Genomic DNA, 22,402 nt, shown 5'->3' on the forward strand with positions numbered 1-22,402 from the left:
CGTGTTTTATTATTTTATGTAATTTAAAAAAAAGTAATAAAATTAACTAATTTTCCACAGATTTTTCTCATAGATTTTGACCAGTTTTAGATATTGTCATGGACTACGAAATGTTTTGATTTGTGATAGTTACTTATAGATGAATCAAATAATAAGTTAGTCCAGTTCGATTTTATGAATTATGGTGGAAACATTGAAGAATAAAATTATTTAACAATCTTTGAAATAGTACTTCTATTTAAAGAAACATAGAATGCCTCTAATTATTATTGATTATTCAAGAAAATAGTATATTTAAAAATTGAATAATAATTTAACAGTAGTTATGATGACATTGGTTAAGAAATCTCAAATTTGAATCTATGGAGATAGTACTCTCCTAATCCCCAAACTATCCCTTTCTCTCTCTCTCTCTCTCTCTCTCTCTCTCTCTCTCTCTCTCTCTCTCTCTCTCTCTCTCTCTCTCTCTCTCTCTCTCTCTCTCTCTCTCTCTCTCTCTCTCTCTCTCTCTCTCTCTCTCTCTCTCTCTCTCTCTCTCTTCCTTTCTGTCTCTTTTTATATCTTTTGTAATAATAAAAAGTGGTAGAATTTAGAGGCACACTTCCTTTTGAGTTCGCAGCACAAAGCAAGATCTCCAAAAAAAAAAATTAAAAAAAGGAAGAATATGTGCCACGCTGATATATAGCCGAAGCAATCCACGAAAATCAATGGCGGAGGAGAAAAGAGAGGAAGAAGCGCACCCCAACAACGAACCATCCACCACCATGGCATTCTCCGACGAGATTCCCAACAACTTCACTTTCCCTTCCCAACCACTCACCATCTTCGACGCCATGCCGCCGCCGCCCTTCTCTTCTTCCTGCGACCACAAGGCCTCGCCCTTCGGCTTCCTCGACCTGCTCGGCGTGCACGACTACCACGCTCCGCTATTCGATTGGCCCCCCTCCGCTGCGCCGTCGCGGGCGAGCTCCAACGTGCCGGACTCCTCCGAGGTGCTGAACACTCCCGCGTCGCCCAACTTGTCGTCGATTTCGTCGTCTTCGAATGAGGCCACCGCCACCGCCACGACCGCCACCAGGGCGGAGCAGAGTGGTAAAGGTGGGTTTGAACACGAGGAAGCCGAAGCAGAGGAGGAAGAAGAAGGTGGTAATGGAGGCAGAGAGGACCAGGATCAAGACAAGACTAAGAAACAGTAAGTATTGGGTAAGGAAAATGACAAGTGCACAGTTGAATTCTGATTTTTTAATGTTATTTCGCTGCAATGTATAAAAATTAAACTTTTATCCGAGAACAGCTCAAGAAAGTAACACTTTCTTAAGAAAGAACTGGGTTTACGTTTTGTTGAAATGTTTTGAATGAATGAACGAAAAATGAAAAAAGAAAACAGAAAACAGAAAGAAGAATAGTAAGAGTGAAAAATATAATGGAATATTTAATGTTAACATAAGGTGAAAAATAGATGAAAATAGCGAAAGACGCGTGGGTATACAGTGGATTATTAATTTTTATATGCTTTTCCTTTTTTGAATATTGAGAATTTACATTTATGTTTTGTTTAATGGCTTAATGGCAAAGTAAAAAGGAAAGGGGAGGTAAAGTGCGTTTGGGGAAAGTGATGAGACAGTTTGTGACGAAGGAACTTAAAATGGGTTTGTGGTTTTATCGTTGTTAGTGTCCTCATTGGACTCTGTTTTTCATTTGATGTATATTTTTTCCGATTTGTTATCGTTGTTGACTCTGTAATGAAAATCCAACAGGTTGAAAGCGAAGAAGAAGAACCAAAAGAAGCAAAGAGAACCGAGATTTGCGTTCATGACAAAGAGCGAGGTTGATCACCTAGACGATGGTTATAAGTGGCGCAAGTACGGCCAAAAAGCTGTGAAAAACAGCCCTTATCCCAGGTAGCATATTACTGTCATTTCATTTTTTTTTTTTCATTTTTCAATATTCACTCGTCATATTCTCTCTCTCTATCTCTATTATATATATATATATATTCATCCATCGCTCTCTTTCGCTTGTCCCTAGCGAACGGTCTAGTTGACAAAATAGCACTAGAGTTTCCCACTAATTTTCCTCTTTCCATCTAAATTAATTTTTTCTTGCGGAACACGCAACCGTCGTGCCACGTCACCTTTTAGGAGCTACTACCGTTGCACCACCACCGGTTGCGGCGTAAAGAAGCGAGTCGAGCGTTCCTCCGACGACCCTTCCATCGTGGTTACCACTTACGAGGGGCAGCACACGCACCCTTGCCCTGCTTCGTCTCGGGCCAGCTTCGGGTTCGTGAACGAGCCTGGTGGGTTGGGACATTCCGGCTCCTCACACTTCGTCCTGCCACATCCACATCAACACCAACACCAACACCAACACCAACACCAACACCAAGCTTCGCCTTTGATATATAACTCCAACCCTCCTTTTGTAAACTCCGCCAGTAACTTCATGAACACGACGTCGTTTGGTGGGTTTGGTCAGGACCACGCGAACCGTCGAGGATTCGGGCATGAGGCTTTGTTGAGGGACAATGGGTTGCTTCAGGACATTATTGTGCCATCGCAGGTGAGGAAGGAGGAGAAGGATTGAGTTAAATTATAGGCTAGTTACGAATTTTGATGATGTTTATACTTATATTGGGCTGGGGAAATTGATAATACTAGATAGTCATTGCTTATATGGTCTGTAATCACCGCACCTTGACGTTGTCTGTGATGGTCTCTAACTCGTTTGGTGCTGCCGTTGGGGGAGTTTCTGTGCAGAAAACTACCTCACCTAGATTTGAGTTCATATCAAACCTTTTAGAGTTTACATTTTATATCAGTATTTTCCTTGTAGCTTATGGAGGACCTCAGGTTCTGATTTTGTTAATTTCATTTTTTTTCTTAACTTGATATGCCTATTCTTTGTAACTAGAGATTTTGTTGGATGATCAGACATTTGATTTCAGACTTTTGTTCATTAGGGTTGTTTTATGATGAGAGGAGAGAATCTGAGTTAGGGAGGTGGATGATGAATGGTTGGAATTTGGTCCTTGAGTTAAGGGTATATGAGAAAAAGGGGTAAGAAAAAGAAGGTTGATAAAAACTTCGTATATGGTAAGAAGAAAGAGTGTTATAATTGGCCCATAACTTAGAAACAATGAATGCACGAGGTGTGGAAAAAGTTGTGACATTATTTTTTGAGCATAGTACCGTTTAGCTTTTCTGTACTATGGCTTTTACTATCATCATTCTTCACCCTACAAGCTTACATAAAAAGATGGAGCCATTCAATGATGATGTGTGTTTCCTGGGACGAAAATAGCTAGCGCATAAATAATTTCATATTGATAGCTAAAGATGGATAATGCAATATGTTGGTGTCAGTGCCAAAGATACACATGATTCTCATGCTCTACCACTGCCTTCAATACCTTTCCTTCGCTTCAATTCTTACTCACTCACGTTTCTCATAATATTACAACCCAGCATTCTATACTGCTACTTTCTTCATTACTCTATTTCACTATTTCCCACGACACAGAGCTAGAATTTAAGACCAAGTCATATATAGGATTTCACTTTTTATTTTGTATGTTTTATAAGGTGTGAAAGTTGACGCAAATAACATGATTTTTCTTTTTGATTGATCTAAAGCTGAAATTATTTTAAATAATAATGAATATTGAGAAGTCAATTGAACAGCGATATGAAAGAAGGAAACCAAATGAAAAATTGGTTAGGTGGACTACTTAGCCTGATTTGGGTTGACTGGAATTCTACTCTATTAGCCTAAATGTGTTGGACCAACCTATTCATGCCCCTAGTTTAGAATAGTTAGTTAGTTTATTGCTCTGCTCGTACTAGTAAAAAAAACCAGCAACAACTATTTCCATGAAAAAAAAATGATAGATACTATGAAAAATAATAAGCCCTCACTGTGCTTTTATTTTTTTTAACTATTTAGTTTTGGTTTTCATTTTTACAATAACATTCATTTCATGCATCTTAAGAGCTTTTCGTAGTAATACATGTAAACCTTATGTTAAAACAATGATAAAAGGACTATTAATAATTAGTATTATATAAGTTAGAAAGAGAAATAAAAATAAAAAAGGAATGTTCCGGATGAAAATTAACCCATGCAAAAAATAAAAACATATTTAAATGAAAAATAAGTGTTTTTTGTAATAAAAGTTTAGTACGTTGTCGTAAGAAGAGTAATTAATAGGGCCGTGAATAATTGATTCTGGTTCAGCAACGGGCTTATTATAAACTTTTTGTCAGAGATTCTGTTGCACAGAATCAGTTGCACAGAAATGGTTATACTTGGTAAACTCTTTTGCTTGGGTTGAAGAGCCACTATTGAATGATTTAATCATCGTAATAAACATAAATCTCCCAGATTTACTTTGATATATTTAATTATTTTCATCACTTTACGATTGATTTGACGTCGAAGCTAGATTAATCACGACAGTAATAAACAGGTTTTACTTTCTCCAATATTTGAAAATTTGGAAGTTAAATTTTATAAAATTTCAAATTCAAAATTAAAGCGTTCAAGCATTAATTGAATGTGTAGTTATTTATTTAAAAAGGAAAGAAATTAAGAAAATGGGCATGGTGAATAATAGTGGATAATAATTTAGCGCAGTAGTACTGCAGCATCCAGGCACGTACAGAGGGAAGGGAAGCAATCAATAATTCATGAAAGAATGAATGAAAATAAAGAAAAAGAGGGTGTTATTTGAATTTAGGTTTTATAATTACGAAATTGTAAACTTGTTAGGAGCTTTAGGAGTATGGGAAAAAGCTACGTTCTTGGAAGGACGAAGATATGGGTTTGAAAATTTTGCGAGTTAAAGATAAGGTTTTGGGTAAAGTTTATAAATTTATGAAAAATTTCTCTCTCTTTCCCTTTCTATTTATGGCCCATTGTTAGTAGAAAGGTATCGATTGAAAAGACAGTTGATAAATGGCAATAACTTAATAAAAGCATTGCACGTACAGTAGCCACTAGAAAGGAGGGAAGTGGTTTGGTTTGGTGTAATGCAAAATATTGAATTATGCAGTTCCATGATTGCTTCCCAATAGGCATGCAAGTTCAGTTTCTGGTACAATCAACACAACAGAAGCAGATGAAGAAGAAGAAATGTGATAGAGAAGCTTCAGAAAAAGAAAAAAGGTCATGAATATTTTTCACCCATGTGAATATTCTTATCTTCAAATCACGTAGATTTTTATTTATTTCTGACTGATGTATGAATAAAAAGATGATTTAGATTTTGGGGTGTGACTTTTTCCATATTCTGAAACTTTCCAGCCATTATAAAGTATATATGATGATCCAGAAAAGTCGCATCTTCGTGTAATTTGAATTGATGCCAATTGTGGTTTGATGCTTAAACAAAATCAAATCCAAAAAGGATAGCTAGCATGTCTTGTCATTTGTTGACAACTCCAATGATTTTTTATTTGGAGGCAATGAATCCAAATTTCAGAAACAACAGATGGTTCTCATGAAAGTGAGTCAAGTTGGTACGTTTAAAAATATTTCAGTTATATTCTAATTTCTTAAAAGATTGCCTCCATTAAGTTCTTTTTTTAAAAAAATTATTAATGGGTGTGAATAGAGGTTTCTTTATTTTTTTTAATTTATTTTTCAATTTTTTTAATTTCTTTTTAAAAAATTTCCCTATTACTTGAAAGGATATTTTCAAAAGTTATTGTCTAATGTTATTGTTTTCATTTCAATTCAATTTTTATATATGTTTTTTTGCTTAAATTTAGTTTTTATTTTTTTTAAAATAAAACAATATGGTCTTTATCCAAATTAAAATAAAATTTATGATTTTTATTAATATTATATTGATATTTTTAATATATTATATTTTTAATATATATTACATTACGGTGTAGTATTAATTTATAATTTTGGTAATCGTAACTTTAATAACTAAATTTTAATATAAATATTAATATAACATTTATATAAACAATAAATTTGATCAAAAGAAGAATAAATTTATTATTTATATAAATAATATTAATTAATTTATTCTTATAAAAAATATTTATTAGTTAATTTTTAAAAAAAAAATTATGAATTAATAATATATTAGTTTTAAATACTTATTTTTTTTTGTAAAAATAATTATATTTAATTAGTTTTAATCTTATAAAAAAACATAAGAAATAAAAAATGAATTAATAATATACAATAATATAATATGTTAAAAACTATTTTTAATAAAAATATCATTATAACATTTATATAAATAATAAATTTTGTTAGGGAAAATATTGCTTCATCTTGAAATTATTTGTATTAAATTGAATAAAAAAATATATATATATATATATATATATATATATATATATATATATATATATATATATATATATAATACCTAAATTAAAATCAAAATAATAACATTTGACACAACACGTGACAATACTGCCACGTGCTATTGATAGTGTCATCAAGTATGGCATTGATATCATCAAGTATTACACTAGAGAACTTACATGTGACAATACAATTTCTTACAAAAAAATTTAAAATAACATAATACGTGTGACACGTTGTAACATTCCAAAATTATACAGTCATCAACTATATACTTAGAATAATCACATATATTAATAATTCAAAACAGTTTTAAAGCAAAGGGAACGACAAAGACGAAAGTGGCCGAACGGCCGTTAATGTACATAATTCAACGAGCGTTCACAAAATAAAAGAGGACGAACGGTTTACAAAAACTACTACCGAACGTCCTAATATTTACGCAATTAAAAAGAGCGCTCGCTCACAGCCGCTCGCTATTCTAACTACTATATCTAAAAACCGAACGTCCTCACTGTTCGGCCTTCACTTCTACCTCTACGAGGTTGGCGTCCTCCAAATTTTCTTCTTCCAGTGTTTCTTCAAGTAGTGCCTCTCCGTCTGCTCACATCCACATGGATGATCATTGCATAGACAAAACGAAAGTTCATTGACGAACGACAACACAAGGAAATAACACAGGGTAAGCTTATTGAATTTAATTCAAGCCAAAACATACATTTCATACATATCACATATATCACGTGAATCATAATACATACATTCAATTCATCCATAACTCAATTAAAATCCTGATACTAGACCGACTGTCCGGACTGTATGAATTCTGTGTAGCTACGACGTCCGTGCACCCAGGTGGGATAGCTGTAATACTCGTCAGCAACCACCTGAGGTAAGTCCGTTCTGTCCAAATTACAGTTATGGACTATGACCTCCTGCCATTCCCACGCATGACATACTCCTCTCTACTTGAGAACGAGCACTCACGGAATATCAGGATGACCCGCCAGCTAAGCTTGCCACATTCATACTTTACAATCTCAATTTCCAACCAAGAGTCGTTCCTCCCTGGAACGCTCGTTCAAATTCAATAATCATAATTTCCTCTCTTACACCATTCACACATCTTAATCTTTCCTCTTATTCACACTTTCATTCTTAGTTCCACTTCCATAAAAAGACGAACGTCCAGTCCTCTTTGTAATAGAGAACGAACGTCAATAGCTCGATTGGACGAACGCTATTTAACTCAGGACGGACGCTATTTCAATTCAGGACGGACGCTATTTCCGCTCGTTTGATAATTACGAAAAGAACGAGCGTTCGGTGTAAGACCGAGCGCTACTTATCATTTACACTTTTTGGGCGAGCGTTCGGTCTGAGACCGAGCGCCACTTAGGACATACGCTTTTAGGTCGAGGTTATCCACTGATTCAAAATCATAGAAGATTTGGAGTTTACATAAGATGGGATAATTAAAGTTTATGTTCTAATAATTTGATCAAGAGTTCAAAGGTATATTTTCAGGCTTTCCAAATTCTCACAAACACTCCTGATGTTCACGTTTGGCCGAACGCTCAAACGTAAAGCTAGATAAAAATGGGGCGTTCGTCCTAACAAGGAAATCCTTTCCAAATGAAAGGGTTCGACTACCTCAATGAAATTACTATGAATACCGAACGGTCAATGACCGTTTCGCTAATGAATGTTCATTTTTCACATGATTCGAATCTTATAATTTATCTCTGCCACAAATCTCATACATTACAGAATTCATATTATCATACATCAGTTCATACTTTATACCTCATATCAAAATATCAATTTACATACTTTATAAAATTCTCATCAATCATTCACACCAAGCAACCATCAGCATACGAATCAACCAATACATACCATATTCATTCATTGTAACAACAATCGTTCATAACTAATACATCCGCATACATCTCATGCATACAATCCATATCAAACATGCATACAACACACAATATAAATTAAATCACAATAAGCTTCCCTTACCCGGATTGTGCGTTCGTTCTACGGAAGGAAAACCAGATTCCAGTACACTCTTCTACTACTTAACGTTCAGCCCCAAAAACTCCTTAAGCTAAAATACAGAAAACTAATATCGGTTCAGGGAAAGTGCATGCAAATTCAGAACGAGGCTTGCATGTAGCTAAGGAAGAACAATGAAGAGTCTGGAACTTACCCGTTTCAGAATCCAAAACCGATCGGTTCCAGATGAAGCTCACGTTGCAGGGATCGTTCTCACGGTGCTGAAACGTGAACGGAGCAGAGAATGGTGAGTTGTGGAAGAGAGAAGGAGAAGAGTTCTAGAGAGAAGGTGGAGAATTTGAGATTCAGAAATCCTGGGGGAGAAGATGAATCGTGTAGAGAAAGGGGGAGAGTTTTCCAGAAATTAAGTTTCTCTTCCCAGGCAGGACGTGCGTCCACTCTTTTGCTGCCACCCGTCTTCCATTAACGTTTTGGAACGTTCCAAAAATGACATCTGGCCGTCGCATGCAAGTGAGTACGTGCGTGTCGTTAATGGCACTGAACACGTGTCCCGGGCGTTAATGGAAGCAGAGTGGTGATTCAGCAGTGAATTTAATGGACGACACACGTTGTTAGTAATATTTTTTATGTAAAATGACACTTTTCAAAAGTTAGAACATAATTTAAAAAATTTTAAAACTGGATATATCAACTTGACATATACTCCTATCAAAGTGGAAACCATTCAAATAATAAAGTTTAAAAAAATTAAGAAAACTTTTTAAAACATATTATTAAAAAATATTTATTCTTTTTTATAAGCTAAATATTTTATTAGTATGTGAAAAAATTTGTAGATGATGTAAAATCTTTAAAGCATCAAATAATTTTTAATATATTTATTAACTTTAAGAAAAATCTTGTATGAGAAAAAGTATAATAAATGTCTTGAAGAATAATATAAAAGTGCATGCAGGTTAAAAAAAAAACTTAAATTGATATGGTGTTGAAATTTCGAAAACAAATTAAAAAAATTGGTTGACAAAGGAATTATTATATTTGACTATAAGTAAATTTTGTAGATGTACAATGACAACATAGACGTTAGAAGCTCAGAACTTTTGATTGGATTAATTTGACTTTTCTAGTACTTGATGGTCCGAATCCACAATCTTATTAGGTTAAACCCGATTAAAATGTCTCTAATGGTTCGTAATTGATTTAAAATATTAAAGAATAGGCAGTGTTAGAAAAATTATGTATATAAATTTTAATTATATCATATAAAAGTCAAAAGTTTATGCAATATTATGGATATAACTTTGAATGTAATTATAGAGTTGAATTACATTTTGCTAAGTCCAAGCTTGGAATGTAGGTTCCTTAGTATCTTATAATTGCAAGAAATCTTAATCATGTGAAGAAACGTAATATGTATAATTATAATAATTAAATATATAAAACGAGGCAAATCATTAACATATTCCTGAGAGCAAGTATAGGTAATTCCTTCAACAATTTCTTTATTGTTTGCTTGCTCTGAAAGTTTAAGAACGCGTCGGACAAAAGCATGTGTTAGAAATGTGCCAAAATCTTATATACCCAACATGTGAGCATCTTGTTGAAGGAATTTAAAAGGCTATAGAAAGTTACTATGGTCAGTAGAAAAAAGAAATTAGATGACGATTGCTCACTATTTTTTTTTTTTCAGGAAAGAAGTTATTTTCAAAACTGAAATCTTATAAAAAGAATTATTAAAATAAAGTAATGTGAAATATTAAAGGTCTTAAAATTCATATAAGTTTTCCGTGAGAGTTTAAATCTTATAGTAAAACACTATATTTCAGTACTTAAACTAAAATTTTATTTTAATAACTTCAATAAATTATAGTTTCTATAATTTATTAGGTGATGTCGTGTTCTTATGTGTTTTGTAGCTATTTGGAAATGAAAAATGATTTATTGAAGATGTTATTGGAAACATTTGATTTGACTTAAGTAGCGTGATTACTCATTGACTAGTGAATCACATTTATTATAGTTGACGTCGTTATTGGTATTTCTTCTAATTAATTTGGCTTTTAATTCAATGTAATAGTTGAGATGGATGAGGCGTAAAGATGGAATAGAAAGCTATTATTATCAGGATATATAAGAAGGAAGAATGCTTAGATCAATGTAGGAAGGAAATGAAGAAGCTACATCTTCTATTATTTTCGTGATAGAAAGAAATTTGTGTGATGTCTATGTTATATTAATGAATGAAATAGTTGTTGGAGATATACACCAACCAACTACGAATAAGATTAACAATTTATTTATTTATGATATATAAATGAGGTGTAATTCTCATTTTATAAATTAATTTTATAAAATTCAATCAGAAATTGGTTATTAATATTTGGTTCACACGATTCTTTAGGCCATAAAGGTGGTTGGACACATAAAAATAATTCTTCACGCAGTTTCTTTTGCAATTGTCCAAAATATCACCAACTCCATCTAATATAATTTTTTTAACGTTATAAAAGCAAAATGAAAATACACAAAAGAAGTCACTAAAGAGTGTTATGGTGAGATTAAAGAGTGAGAATGATGATCTGTTTGTTTAGTTAAATATTCAGTGCGGTATTTTCTCTTGTTGTTATTCATTGTGAAGTGAGAAAATATTTTTTTGTTAAATCCTTGGAAGTTCCAAGTTGAGTTTTGTTGGACCTATTAGTTGTTTTAGTGGGTTCCCTGAGTTTTTTTTTTATATTGAAGTATTTTATAATAAAAGTTTTAATATTTCCTCATTTCTTCCTTCTTTATTTTTGTACTCCTTATTATTTATTGGAAAACATTTAATCTGAGGTTTTGTTTTGCTTATTATTTGTAATTTTTGTTATATTTCCAAACTACTATCAGAGTTTTAGTTAAGAGCTTTGTTCCTCATCTGCATATGAAAAATTTGAATGAAAGATCTATTATTTTGCAAAGATATGTACGATCCTATTAAGCGTGTCAAACCAGCAAATAAATTCAAGAGAAATTGAAAGAAGATAAACTGGAAGACTATTAGTGTGATCTGGCACTGGAAAGATGAATTTGTTTACCATGTATAAGGTGAGACTTTAAAATTTGTGGAAAAGATTAGGTGAGTTTTAAACCTAAAAATTCCTTAAATAAGACCTTCTTTATTCAAAACCTAGTAAACTTGAAATACATTTCTAAATAATTGAACACTTGACTAGTGTTCAGAAGGTTATGAATATGTTCATCACTATGGAAATTGTATCGAAAGATGAACTGCTAGCGGTATGATTGCTTAACTCATTTATCAGTTGGGGGACACCAGTGTTATCTAGCTCATTATTGTAGGACACGGTATCTTTGAGTAAGTCTACCCATGACTTTTGACATAGTAATCATAATGTCTTACAGGAACTAAGAGGAAAAGGAATTAAGAGGAAAGGTAGCAGTAAAAATTCTCATAAATTTAATATCGCTCTCAAAGATTCTATAATCATAGCAAATCAAGGGGAAAACCAAATCCAAAAGAAAGATATCATATGTTTTTATTGTAACAATTAGATATAGAGTGAATCTTCCTACACCTCACTGCCTTCATCTTGCACCCCCAATTTTACTTGTTTACCCTTCATTAACAAAAAGTCAAAAATTAATACCGCACTTCGAAGTGCGTTTCCTAGTGGTCACACTTCGAAATACGTTTTAATTAATTGTTTCCTAACCGCACTTCGAAGTGCGTTTTCTATTTTAATTAATTGTTTCCTAACCGCACTTCGAAGTGCGTTGTAATTAATTGTTTCGCACTTCGAAGTGCGTTTCCTATTTTAATTAATTGTTTCCTAACCGCACTTCGAAGTGCGTTTCTTATTTTAATTAATTGTTTCCTGTTGTAATTAATTGTTTCTTAACCGCACTTCCAAGTGCGTTTTAATTAATTGTTGCACTTTAAATCCAAAATAATATTTAAGATTACATATAATAATTATTATTTAATTCAATAAACAATTTAATAATTATTTCAATTTCATAAAAAATTAAAAAACTTAAATAAAATTAAATACATAATAAATAATATATTAAGAAAATAATAATATGTTAAAAAATAACAAATTCAACAAAATTTAACAAACAAATAAAATAATTCAAAATATATTAAAACAAAACATTTTATTTAACAACTAACATAAAAAATTAAATTTATTATACTAACCTAATAAAAATAAAACCTAATAAAATAAATATATACTAACCTAATAAAAAAATTAAAAAACTAAACCTAAAAATCTAACGCACTTCGAAGTGCAGTTTGTCGTCTCAGCCGCAGATCGAAATGCGGTGGGATCTTCGTACTTTACGCATTTTGAACTGCGTAGGTGGGTTTGTGCGTTCCGCAGATCGAACTACGGTTTGTTTTTGCCGCAGTTCGAAATGCGATTTTTCTGTGCACCTACGGATGTCTCTGAAAGACGAAGGGTATCATTGGAATTAAAATATGTTTTGGAGGTGCAGGAGGAAGACTGTGAGATGCAGGAAGAATCACTCTTAGATATATGATAAAAGAGTACTAAACCCTCAAGCGAGAGAGATCAAGGAACAATAACAATAAAATAGAAGAAAAAAAAGAGTTTGATAGTGGAGTTGTCATAATCTATGAAGTAGAACTGGGTCAAATATTATGTTCTAATATAATTTGACGGAATATAATTTTCCATCCAACAATAACTAACCGTTTTTTTCTACAAACAAATATTATTATCTTTTTAACACATTATTTTTATGTTTAGACGAACAATGGAGAGTCCATATTCTCTATTATGATTTTTTATAGGTTTAATGTCTCTGTAGGTCTTTATTTTAGTCCGGAATCTCATTTAAGTCCCCTTTCTTTTTGCCGTCTCAATTGGGTCCTTATTTTTGTAAAATTGGAGCAATTAAAGGCCTGCCGTTAAATTGGACAAACGGCCGTTTAATTGTGCATTACGTGGCATGAACAGTGTTTTCACTAATCACACGTGGAATTAAAAAAGAGTTTTGTATTAAAAATTTGGATTGAATGAGATTTAGGGAAGGGTAAAGTAGGAAAACTCATTCGTTAAAGTTCTGGTTTTTATATTGTTAATTAATCTCTGGAGCATTTATCTCCCTCATCCAAGCTTTTCTGATGTTCCATCATCATGTTGTGAGTGAAAGGTGTGTTACATTGAACTTAAACAAAACCCCATTTCTGTCCACGAATATCAAGTAATAAGTCTTATCATCTCAGGGACACTTGAAATCAAGTTATCTGATAAGAAATTTGCATGAAATCAAGTCTTACCATCTAAGTCTAAAGCCACAAATGTTGCAATGATGTGGAAGATCATCAAATAATCCACTAATTATAGATGAATGGAATTCTCGTAACACTGCTTCAGGACACCGGTACAAGAACATACAGACGATGGCATGGTTGACTCATCATAAGCCACTTGGTTCAATCCCAAGTCCTGACCTTTCCTAGATTAATCAAATCCCTAATTCCCAAATGAATCAATCTGCAGAGAAAACAGATGAATCAAATCCCTAATTTCAATTAAAAAAAAAAAACCCTAATCTGAAACTCAACCAAGAACGTGATCCGCACCACCCACGAGAACGACCATTGAGATGCCGAAACGAACCCTCCCTCCTTGCACCACGAAGCGGACCGACCAACGTCCTCGTGCAGTCGCCGCGACCTTGTTGCTCCATCGATTTGTTATCGTCGCGCCTCCGCTGCCCCTCCACAAGGTCTCTGCCTGTGCTCGAAAACGCAGAATATTCTCTCCCCCAACGTTGAGTCTGTTTGCGTCAAAGGAGAAAGGGAAGAAGCTTCAAGCTTCTGGAGTTTTGCTTTTAACTGGAACAGAGAAGAGATGGGAAAGAGTTTTCCCTTACGCGACCCTGGGACTGCACTTAAATTTTTTTTACATTTTCTCCACTTTGCCCTTCCCTAAATCTGATTCAATCCAAATTTTTAATACAAAACTTTTTTTTAATTCCACGTGTGATTAGTGAAAACAATGCCCATGCCACGTAACGCACAATTAAACGGTCGTTTGTCCAATTTGACGGTAGGCCTTTAATTGCTCCAATTTTACAAAAATGAGGACCCAATTGAGACGGCAAAAAGAAAGGGGACTTAAATGAGATTCCGGACCAAAATAAAGACCTACAGAGACATTAAACCTTTTTTATATTGTCCGATGTTAAACATTAAACATATTTGTTGATGTATCAAAATTCTTTTTAAAGTACTCCACCACTAACTTAATATAGGTCACAAGAAAGTCCAATTTCGATTTATTTAGGAACCGATCAAACAACAATCTTCCTGGTTATATAGCCATAAGTCGAACTAAGACACATAAAAAGGATAATATATATTGTGACTAAAATCATTAACATTAAGATAATTGATTTCCTTGAGTTCATAGGCACACAGTAGAAGGTATGTATTTTAATACTTTTAATACTGTGTCTAAGTAATTAATTGGTTGTTAGGCTTAATAATCTGCTGCATAAAGCCAAGATAGCAAAGTGAATCCTCGTGTGGCCATTATGAATAACAACCCAATTAATCGTAAACTCAATTAATTGGTTTTTGGGGCTAATGTTAATTTGTGATGCGGACAAAAGTTATTTGCATCACTTAAGAAAACACGTCTTTCAGAGTTCCAACGCTCACCAACCAAAAGTATGATTGGGTTATTGAATTTGCCTTTACACCCCACCGTGATTATTTCACAACCTATATTAGTGGAGATTTTGGACATGTGAAAATGAGAAACCAGGGAATGAGAAAGGTTTTTGGCATTAAAGAAATCTTGTTGGAGACAAATATCGGATGTAAGTTGCATTTGAAGAACGTTAGACATATTCTTGACATTCATCTTAGCCTGATCTCTATTCAAGTACTTGATGATGAAGGTTATTACAAATTCCTTTCGTGACGGAAAATGGAGGTACACTAAAGGAAATGGTGGTTGCAAAAGAAGAGAAAAAAAATACTTTCTATTGGACATCAACAAAATTGTCTATGCCTCAAGTGAATGTAGTAAAGGATTGTTCCATGAAACTCTGGCAGAAACGACTTGGTCACTTGAACTTGAAAGGTCTCGCTACACTTTCGAGACAGGGGTTGCTTTCTATTAAAGGCAATCTCTTGAAACTTGTCCTGAGTGCCTTTTGGTAAGTAACATAAAGTTTCCTTTCGCACATATCCAAAAATGGGAAAACAATCATGAATGGAGAAGACCCAAATAGGAGTGCGAGAGGTTCCCAACACTCCTAACAACCTCCAAAAGGTTCTCCCAAACACCAAAATGTGATTTATATTCGTGCAAGTGAGGATTGCCCAAAACTTTTGTTAAAGACATGTATAGATATCCATTTTTGACATGTTAGCATTGCTACTATCTGGCGCAACCAAATAAAACAATGGCCTCTGCAAAACCACCACCCAAAGCCACATATGTATTGCTCGGCGCCAACAACTTCTGCGCTCAACGCCATGTATCCACTACCCGACACTAAGCTCCCTTACAACACTTGTTGCTCGCTGATTTTGCAGCGTTGGTCTCAATTTCAGCGGCGCCCGGTGCGAGTATATTTGCTCTATAAATTAATATTTTCTTGTCCTTTCCTTGAGTCTTATCTTCTTCTACTGTTCCAAAAATGTTTTTAATTCACTTATTTGGCACATTCAAAATAAATATTAGAATAATGATATTTAAACATTTCTTTATAACATTTTAATATTATCTATATTCTATAATTGATCCAAAATTATTTCATAATCAATAATAATAATCATAAATATCAATCTGTTAAAATTTTGTCCAAAAATATTATCAAGTATCATTATCCTAAATAAGTAAAAATACATAAAATAACTAGAATACAAAATAATGCAAAAACACATTAAATTTAAGAATTAAACAAGATAAAAACTGGTAGTTGATTTTATTTACTAAGACCAATACACCAAAACACATAAAAATCAATTATATCACATATCAGACACTAACCTTATTTCTTATAATATTTTAGTTATTTAAGTTAGTATCGGCTTAGCAAATTGTAACTATAAAAAAACAAAAAAAATGTGAACATGGATTCAACGTGTGTGCTCTTCATATTAAATCTTTTCACTCATTTTTTTCCCTTTATATATATATATATATATATATATATATATATATATATATATATATATATATATATATATATATATATATATATATATATATATATATATATATATATATATATATATATATATATATATATATATATATATAATCTTATATAAAGCTCATCAGAGTGATCTTCTTCATTCACCTTTATAAATTTTCTCACACTTATATGATCTATCCACACTAATATCTCCTAATGTCCTTTATCCACACTCATCTTCCATTCACACACATTCTTCTACTCTTTTTTTTTTCACATCCTCAGTCATATTATTCTTCTCTTCTACTTCATCCAGATTATTCTCCTCATCTCCTTCTTTCATACTCACTTCTTCCTTCCACATTCAGCTTCCTTCTACACATTTATCTATTTCATCCTTTATGATTTTTTTATTTGTATTTATTAAATATGGAGGTACTATACCAATTTTTCTTTTTAATTTGTCATTGTGCTAACACTAATTTACTTTGATAAAACATCAATTTAAAAAATAGTTATAACTTAGTGTAGTAAAGCCGAAACTAGTTAGATTTGACTTTAAAAGGTTATTAATTAATAATATCCATACATATATGATGTAAATCCAACCGTAACAATTATTTAGTATCAAGCTTGTTATCATCATCTAACATTATAAACACATTTTCTCTTGAGTGAATTAAAAAGTTTTAAAAGATTACATTTAATTTAAAATTATGCAAAAATTTATTGGACCAGTTAATTTTAACATATATGTGTAACAGTCTGTAAATATTTATTATTAGTTAAGATTTTTATAAAAATGTAAGTGAAATCATTATCATTAAAATAATATTATGAAGTTAGATTGATTAAATTTGTTTGAAAATTTATTAAAGATGTAATTTATCTATAACTTTTACATTAAGGTATGTCTCATATACGTACATAGTTAGTTGAAGCCATAGGATCTGTCAGCAGGACACAAGAATGAATCTGCCTTCTCTCACATGCATTTTATAATTCATTAAATATGGGAGTGATACTCCCTTCAGTACTACATCTTCTCTTTACACCTCCTTAATTTTTTTTAAATTCTATTTTTTATTTTTTTTTTTACTTTTATTAATTTTATTTTTTATTTTTTAAAACGCTAATTTCAATCCCTTCTCATTTTTACTTTTCCTTTCATTCTTAGCCGTTTCTTCTCGTAATATTACTTTCTCTCTTTCTTTAATTTTCATTTTCGTTGACACAAAATTTGATAAAAAAAACAAATTTTGCATGATATAAATTTAAAACATTTATAACTTCTGATGAATTTTGAAGTATCATGATTCTATAATATAATCTGTTAAATTTTTTTTTTTCATTTTTTTATTTTTAAATAATCAAATTTAAAAATCTATGCTTAAACTTGAAACTCTGAATCATCAGGAGATAACCCTTATCATTGTAAACTAAACCGTTTAGGTCGTAGGAGCTGAACTTCTCTTCGATTATCACTGGATGTTCGATGAATCTCGCGAAATTTGAAAGGAAATAAAAAATATTGTGTTAACAGAAATGAAAATTAAGAGAAAGAAAAAAAATGACAAAAAGACAGGAACTTGTGGCTAGAGTGAAAGTGAGAAGAGATTGAAATTAAAATTTTAAAAATTAAAAAATAAAATTGGTAAAAATAAAAAGTAAAAAGAATAAATTTGAAATTTGAAAAGAAATTGGAGAGGAATAGCGAGAAACTAGAGCGGTGGAGGAAACATCGTTCTAAATATGGAAATGATGGTTTTGGAAAGAGAAAGAAAAAAAAAAGTCAAACAAACTCACATGAAAGTGTTTGGGTTGTTTCATTATACACCTTCAATAAAATAATTAGAGGTGCAAGATGAAAACAGTAAAGTGTTCGCACTAGAAAATAGTACGCATAGTCTACTTTTATTTTGATGGTATACTTTTATCCAGTGATTAGTACTAGACCAACTTTATCACAATGGTGATTTTTTAAAACAAAATTTTACAAGATAAATTTGTAGATATTTACATTAAATAAACAGTGTTCTATAAAAGCGATTTTAATAAGCTGGGTTTTACAAATATAACTATTAATTAGTTTTTAATATTATAATTTTTACTTTTTTCTATATAAAAATTGTATTTGAGATTCATTATTTTTACTTTTATTTTTGTAGAAGTCATATTTAATACATATAAGTTTTGTGAATTATTTTAAAGTGTTTTTTTTTTAATAAAACTCTTGTTAAACATTGTAATATTTCTTGATCAAATAAGACAAAATCAAAACCCATAAAAAAAAGTAAAAAATAAAGCTATACACAATCTAACCTTGTTCATAGAAAAAAGCAACATAATATTACAAAAGTCTAAACTTGTAGAAACTGACATAATTGTATATCCTTTACCTTTTGTTGACTGAGCAATCCTCTCTGCAACTCACCAATTTCCTTTTATACCTCCCATTTTATACATTTGTCTTTCATTTATTAAATTATTTATTAAAATCAAATAAAAATTAGTAATGAGTTAATGATTTCGTAACCACCAATAATTCTAAATCTCATTTTGTTATCCTACATGTATCTTCTTACTTTTTTGACTTTAAAATAAAATAACAAACAAATCAAAAAATAAAAAAATATTCCAAAAACATATTCAATATTATTTAATCATAATATATAACATAAAAATAAAATTTACAGAATATATAAATATAAAATATTAACAAAAAACTATATAAAATATTAACCAAAATAAATTAAATATACTAACATAATATTTTATACATATATTTTTTAAACAAATTTAATACTATAAATAAATATAAAAAATACTAAATAATAAATAATATATGAAAATAAAATTTATAAATTTTAAACAAATTTAATTAAATATAATAAAAGAAAATAAAGTAATAAAAGAAACTCTAAAAACACAAGCAGCACAGTGCGACCACCATAACACCCAAATATTTTAAAGGGTATTACTGATAGTAGAGACTAAATTAATTTGATATCTCATATAAACAATCAAACTTTATTTCAATTACTCCAAAGTACAATACCAAACTTACAAACTTTAAACAATATAGTCTTCATCATTGAAATTTCAACTTATAAGTTTTACACAACATAATCTTCCCAATACAAATTTATTCTTTTTACAAAAATCCCTGAAAGTTTTTCCCCGCATCTCTCTCATCTCTAAGCTTTTTCAACCGCATCTGCAACATTATCTAATCACATATAACATGAGTTATATGATCATAGAACAAACAAATAAGGGTAAGCCAACCATATCATATCAATCATTAAACTTGTAATAAGAATAGTTCAAACATGTATTTCTACAATTACTAAAATATCATTACCCCGATGTCATTAATTCATCATTATCAAAATCAACTTCCTCAATTTCATAAACCTTACAATTTTACCATGCTTACTCACGAAGCCTTATGGTCAGACCGCTCTCTGCCTGCTTCCTTAAGCCTCACCTGTATACTATGTATTACTCTCTGAAGCCTTATGGTCAGACCTCTATCTGCCTGCTTCTATAAAACTTATGAACCACATATTTATGTCAAAGCCTTATGGTCAGACCACTTGCTGCCTGCTTTCATAAACCTCAGGTGTTACTTTGCTCATATCAAGCTCCCATGGTATAAACCGAACATACTACTTCCCGTAGGAAACATCATTTCATAAGCAATGATTTCTTATATCTACTCCAACATTTCATCAAATCAACATTTCATACCCTCTTATCCACTCCAACATTTCATCAAATCAACAATTCATAACTTCTTCTCCGCATAACTCAATCATGTTCATTCTCTAATCATAATTTGACAATAACCTATTTTGGTGTCAATAAATTAAACATATTGCCAGATATCATACTTCATATTATAAACTCATTTTGACCATACCGAGTATAACTCAACATATTTTCACCAAACAAAGATCATGGATCAACCAAAATATATCAACATATCTTAGGAACTACATATTAAAGTCTGGGCTCAATATAATGATAAATAAAATATATATGAAATTTTTACCATGATAATATTATGCATCTACAATCAACTTGTTTTATTTTATTTTTTTCCTAGTAGAGATTTTTCTTTACCCCAATTGGTCACCGGAGAGGACCCAGATGTCTGAACGCATCAAACTCACCTTCGACGCCAGCACATATGACTAGTCACAACTGACTGGATCAGGCCAGGGCTGCTCTATGATCAGGGATGTGCCAACTCAGGTTTTTAAGGTTCCTCTATCCTACCAACGAAGGGAGGCCTTCAATAATTAACAATTTATTTATTTAATTTATCTGCCTTGTTTTCTTATGCTCTAAATCTTAAAATGCCTAATTTTACTTCCTCTCACAACAACCTCAAACACTGTTTATATATTTAATACCCATATACAAGCTATTACAGAACCCTTATTCCAAACCTTCCAACAAGATTAATTTCAGCCAACAAACTCATTCAATAAATTCATCACAATAAACATCCATAATAGAATTCATACAAGATAATTATAAACAATTAACAATAATAAAACATTACTATAAATGGTCATAGAAGAATACAATATTTGACAATCATAAAAATAATCTTAATATAAAAATTCATGGGGAAACAAGAAGTTGAATCTGGCAGAGCCGGTTAGACAACTTCTAATCCTTTCAAAATACAAAAATAAACCACTAATAACATACAATTGGCATAACATAATCAACATCATATTTTACAACTATCACACTTGGATATTAACACAAAACATACTCTTATTTAAAATTCAAAATCATACAGAAACAAAATACTCCATATTCAAGATTTAAAATCAGACAAAAGAAAAATTATAGCATATTCAAGACTCAAGATAATACAAAAAGAAATACTCAAAGTTAGCTTCCCTTACCTCTATTCCAGACTTAGTTTCATCTTCTCAAACCGTTCTCCGGAAACTTCCAGAATTTCCCCTTTTTAACTATAATTTCCTCCAACTCTCTTCTCTCACAATTTCTCTAGAATTTTGGTGCAAATTTTCAGCCTCCCCCGCTTGGCTATTTATAGCCAAAAAAATTTACATTCATTTTTACTATTCAATTTTACTATTCACTTTTACTATTCATTTTTACTATTCAAAAATTATTTTTTATTCATCATTCTTATCTCTGAATGATTAATTCTACGTGGAGTGTTCTCTTCCACAATTTATTTTAATATAAATTTTTTTTAACTATTCACTATTCACTATTTACTATTTACTATTCACTATTCACTTTTCTTAAAAAAAATCCTAAATAAGTTATCAAAAATTTGAAGCTCTCCCTCTAGAATTACTATAACTTTATATCCAAAAATTTACATTTTTCTATCCATTAAAATTATTATTACTAATAAAATGTTAAAATTTACAATTATAAATATTTTTTTTTTATGGATCTTACATTTTAACTTACAAATATTTTCAAGGATCTTACAACCACCGTCGCAAGTCGAAGTGTGGAGTGTGGCTATGCTAACCACAGGTCCAACTGCGGCGACCCGTCAACCGCAGTTCCAAGTGCGGTTCTCATCCCTCCCTACCGCAGTTTCATGTGTGGCGGTGCCTGATCCGCAATTTCAAGTACGATTAAGGCTCCAATATTTCCAATGACCTTAGGGAAATCTGCCCTTGAAATTAACTATATGAAAAGAAGAAGATCTACACTGTTGCACCAGAAGAACTTAAAAACAAATGAAGTTGGTGACAAGGGAGGAGGAGAGGAGTGCGGGAGGAAAAAAATGTAAGCTTGAAATGAAATGTGACAAGGAGAGGCAATGAGGAGAAAGGGGTGTAGTGTTTACAAA

The 22,402-nt window shown here is 31.6% G+C and overlaps 1 protein-coding gene across 1 annotated transcript; it reads left to right on the forward strand.

Moving 5' to 3' along the window:
- The first annotated feature begins 530 nt into the window (after positions 1-530).
- LOC108342218 (probable WRKY transcription factor 48) lies at positions 531-2,946 on the forward strand. The gene is made up of 3 exons (XM_017579952.2): positions 531-1,192; positions 1,758-1,901; positions 2,142-2,946. Exons 1-3 carry the CDS (start codon positions 708-710, stop codon positions 2,584-2,586), a joined length of 1,074 nt encoding a protein of 357 aa, XP_017435441.1. The 5' UTR covers positions 531-707; the 3' UTR covers positions 2,587-2,946.
- The last annotated feature ends 19,456 nt before the right edge of the window (positions 2,947-22,402 follow it).

Source organism: Vigna angularis, chromosome 6 (genome assembly GCF_016808095.1).
Source record: "Vigna angularis cultivar LongXiaoDou No.4 chromosome 6, ASM1680809v1, whole genome shotgun sequence".
Classification (NCBI taxonomy): Eukaryota; Viridiplantae; Streptophyta; class Magnoliopsida; order Fabales; family Fabaceae; genus Vigna; species Vigna angularis.

Coding starts and splice junctions, on each gene's coding strand:
- LOC108342218 (XM_017579952.2), top strand. CDS start 708: ATGGCGGAGGAGAAAAGAGAGGAAGAAGCGCACCCCAACAACGAACCA. Junction 1,193..1,757: donor CAAGACAAGACTAAGAAACA/GTAAGTATTGGG, acceptor AAAATCCAACAG/GTTGAAAGCGAAGAAGAAGA. Junction 1,902..2,141: donor AAAAACAGCCCTTATCCCAG/GTAGCATATTAC, acceptor GTCACCTTTTAG/GAGCTACTACCGTTGCACCA.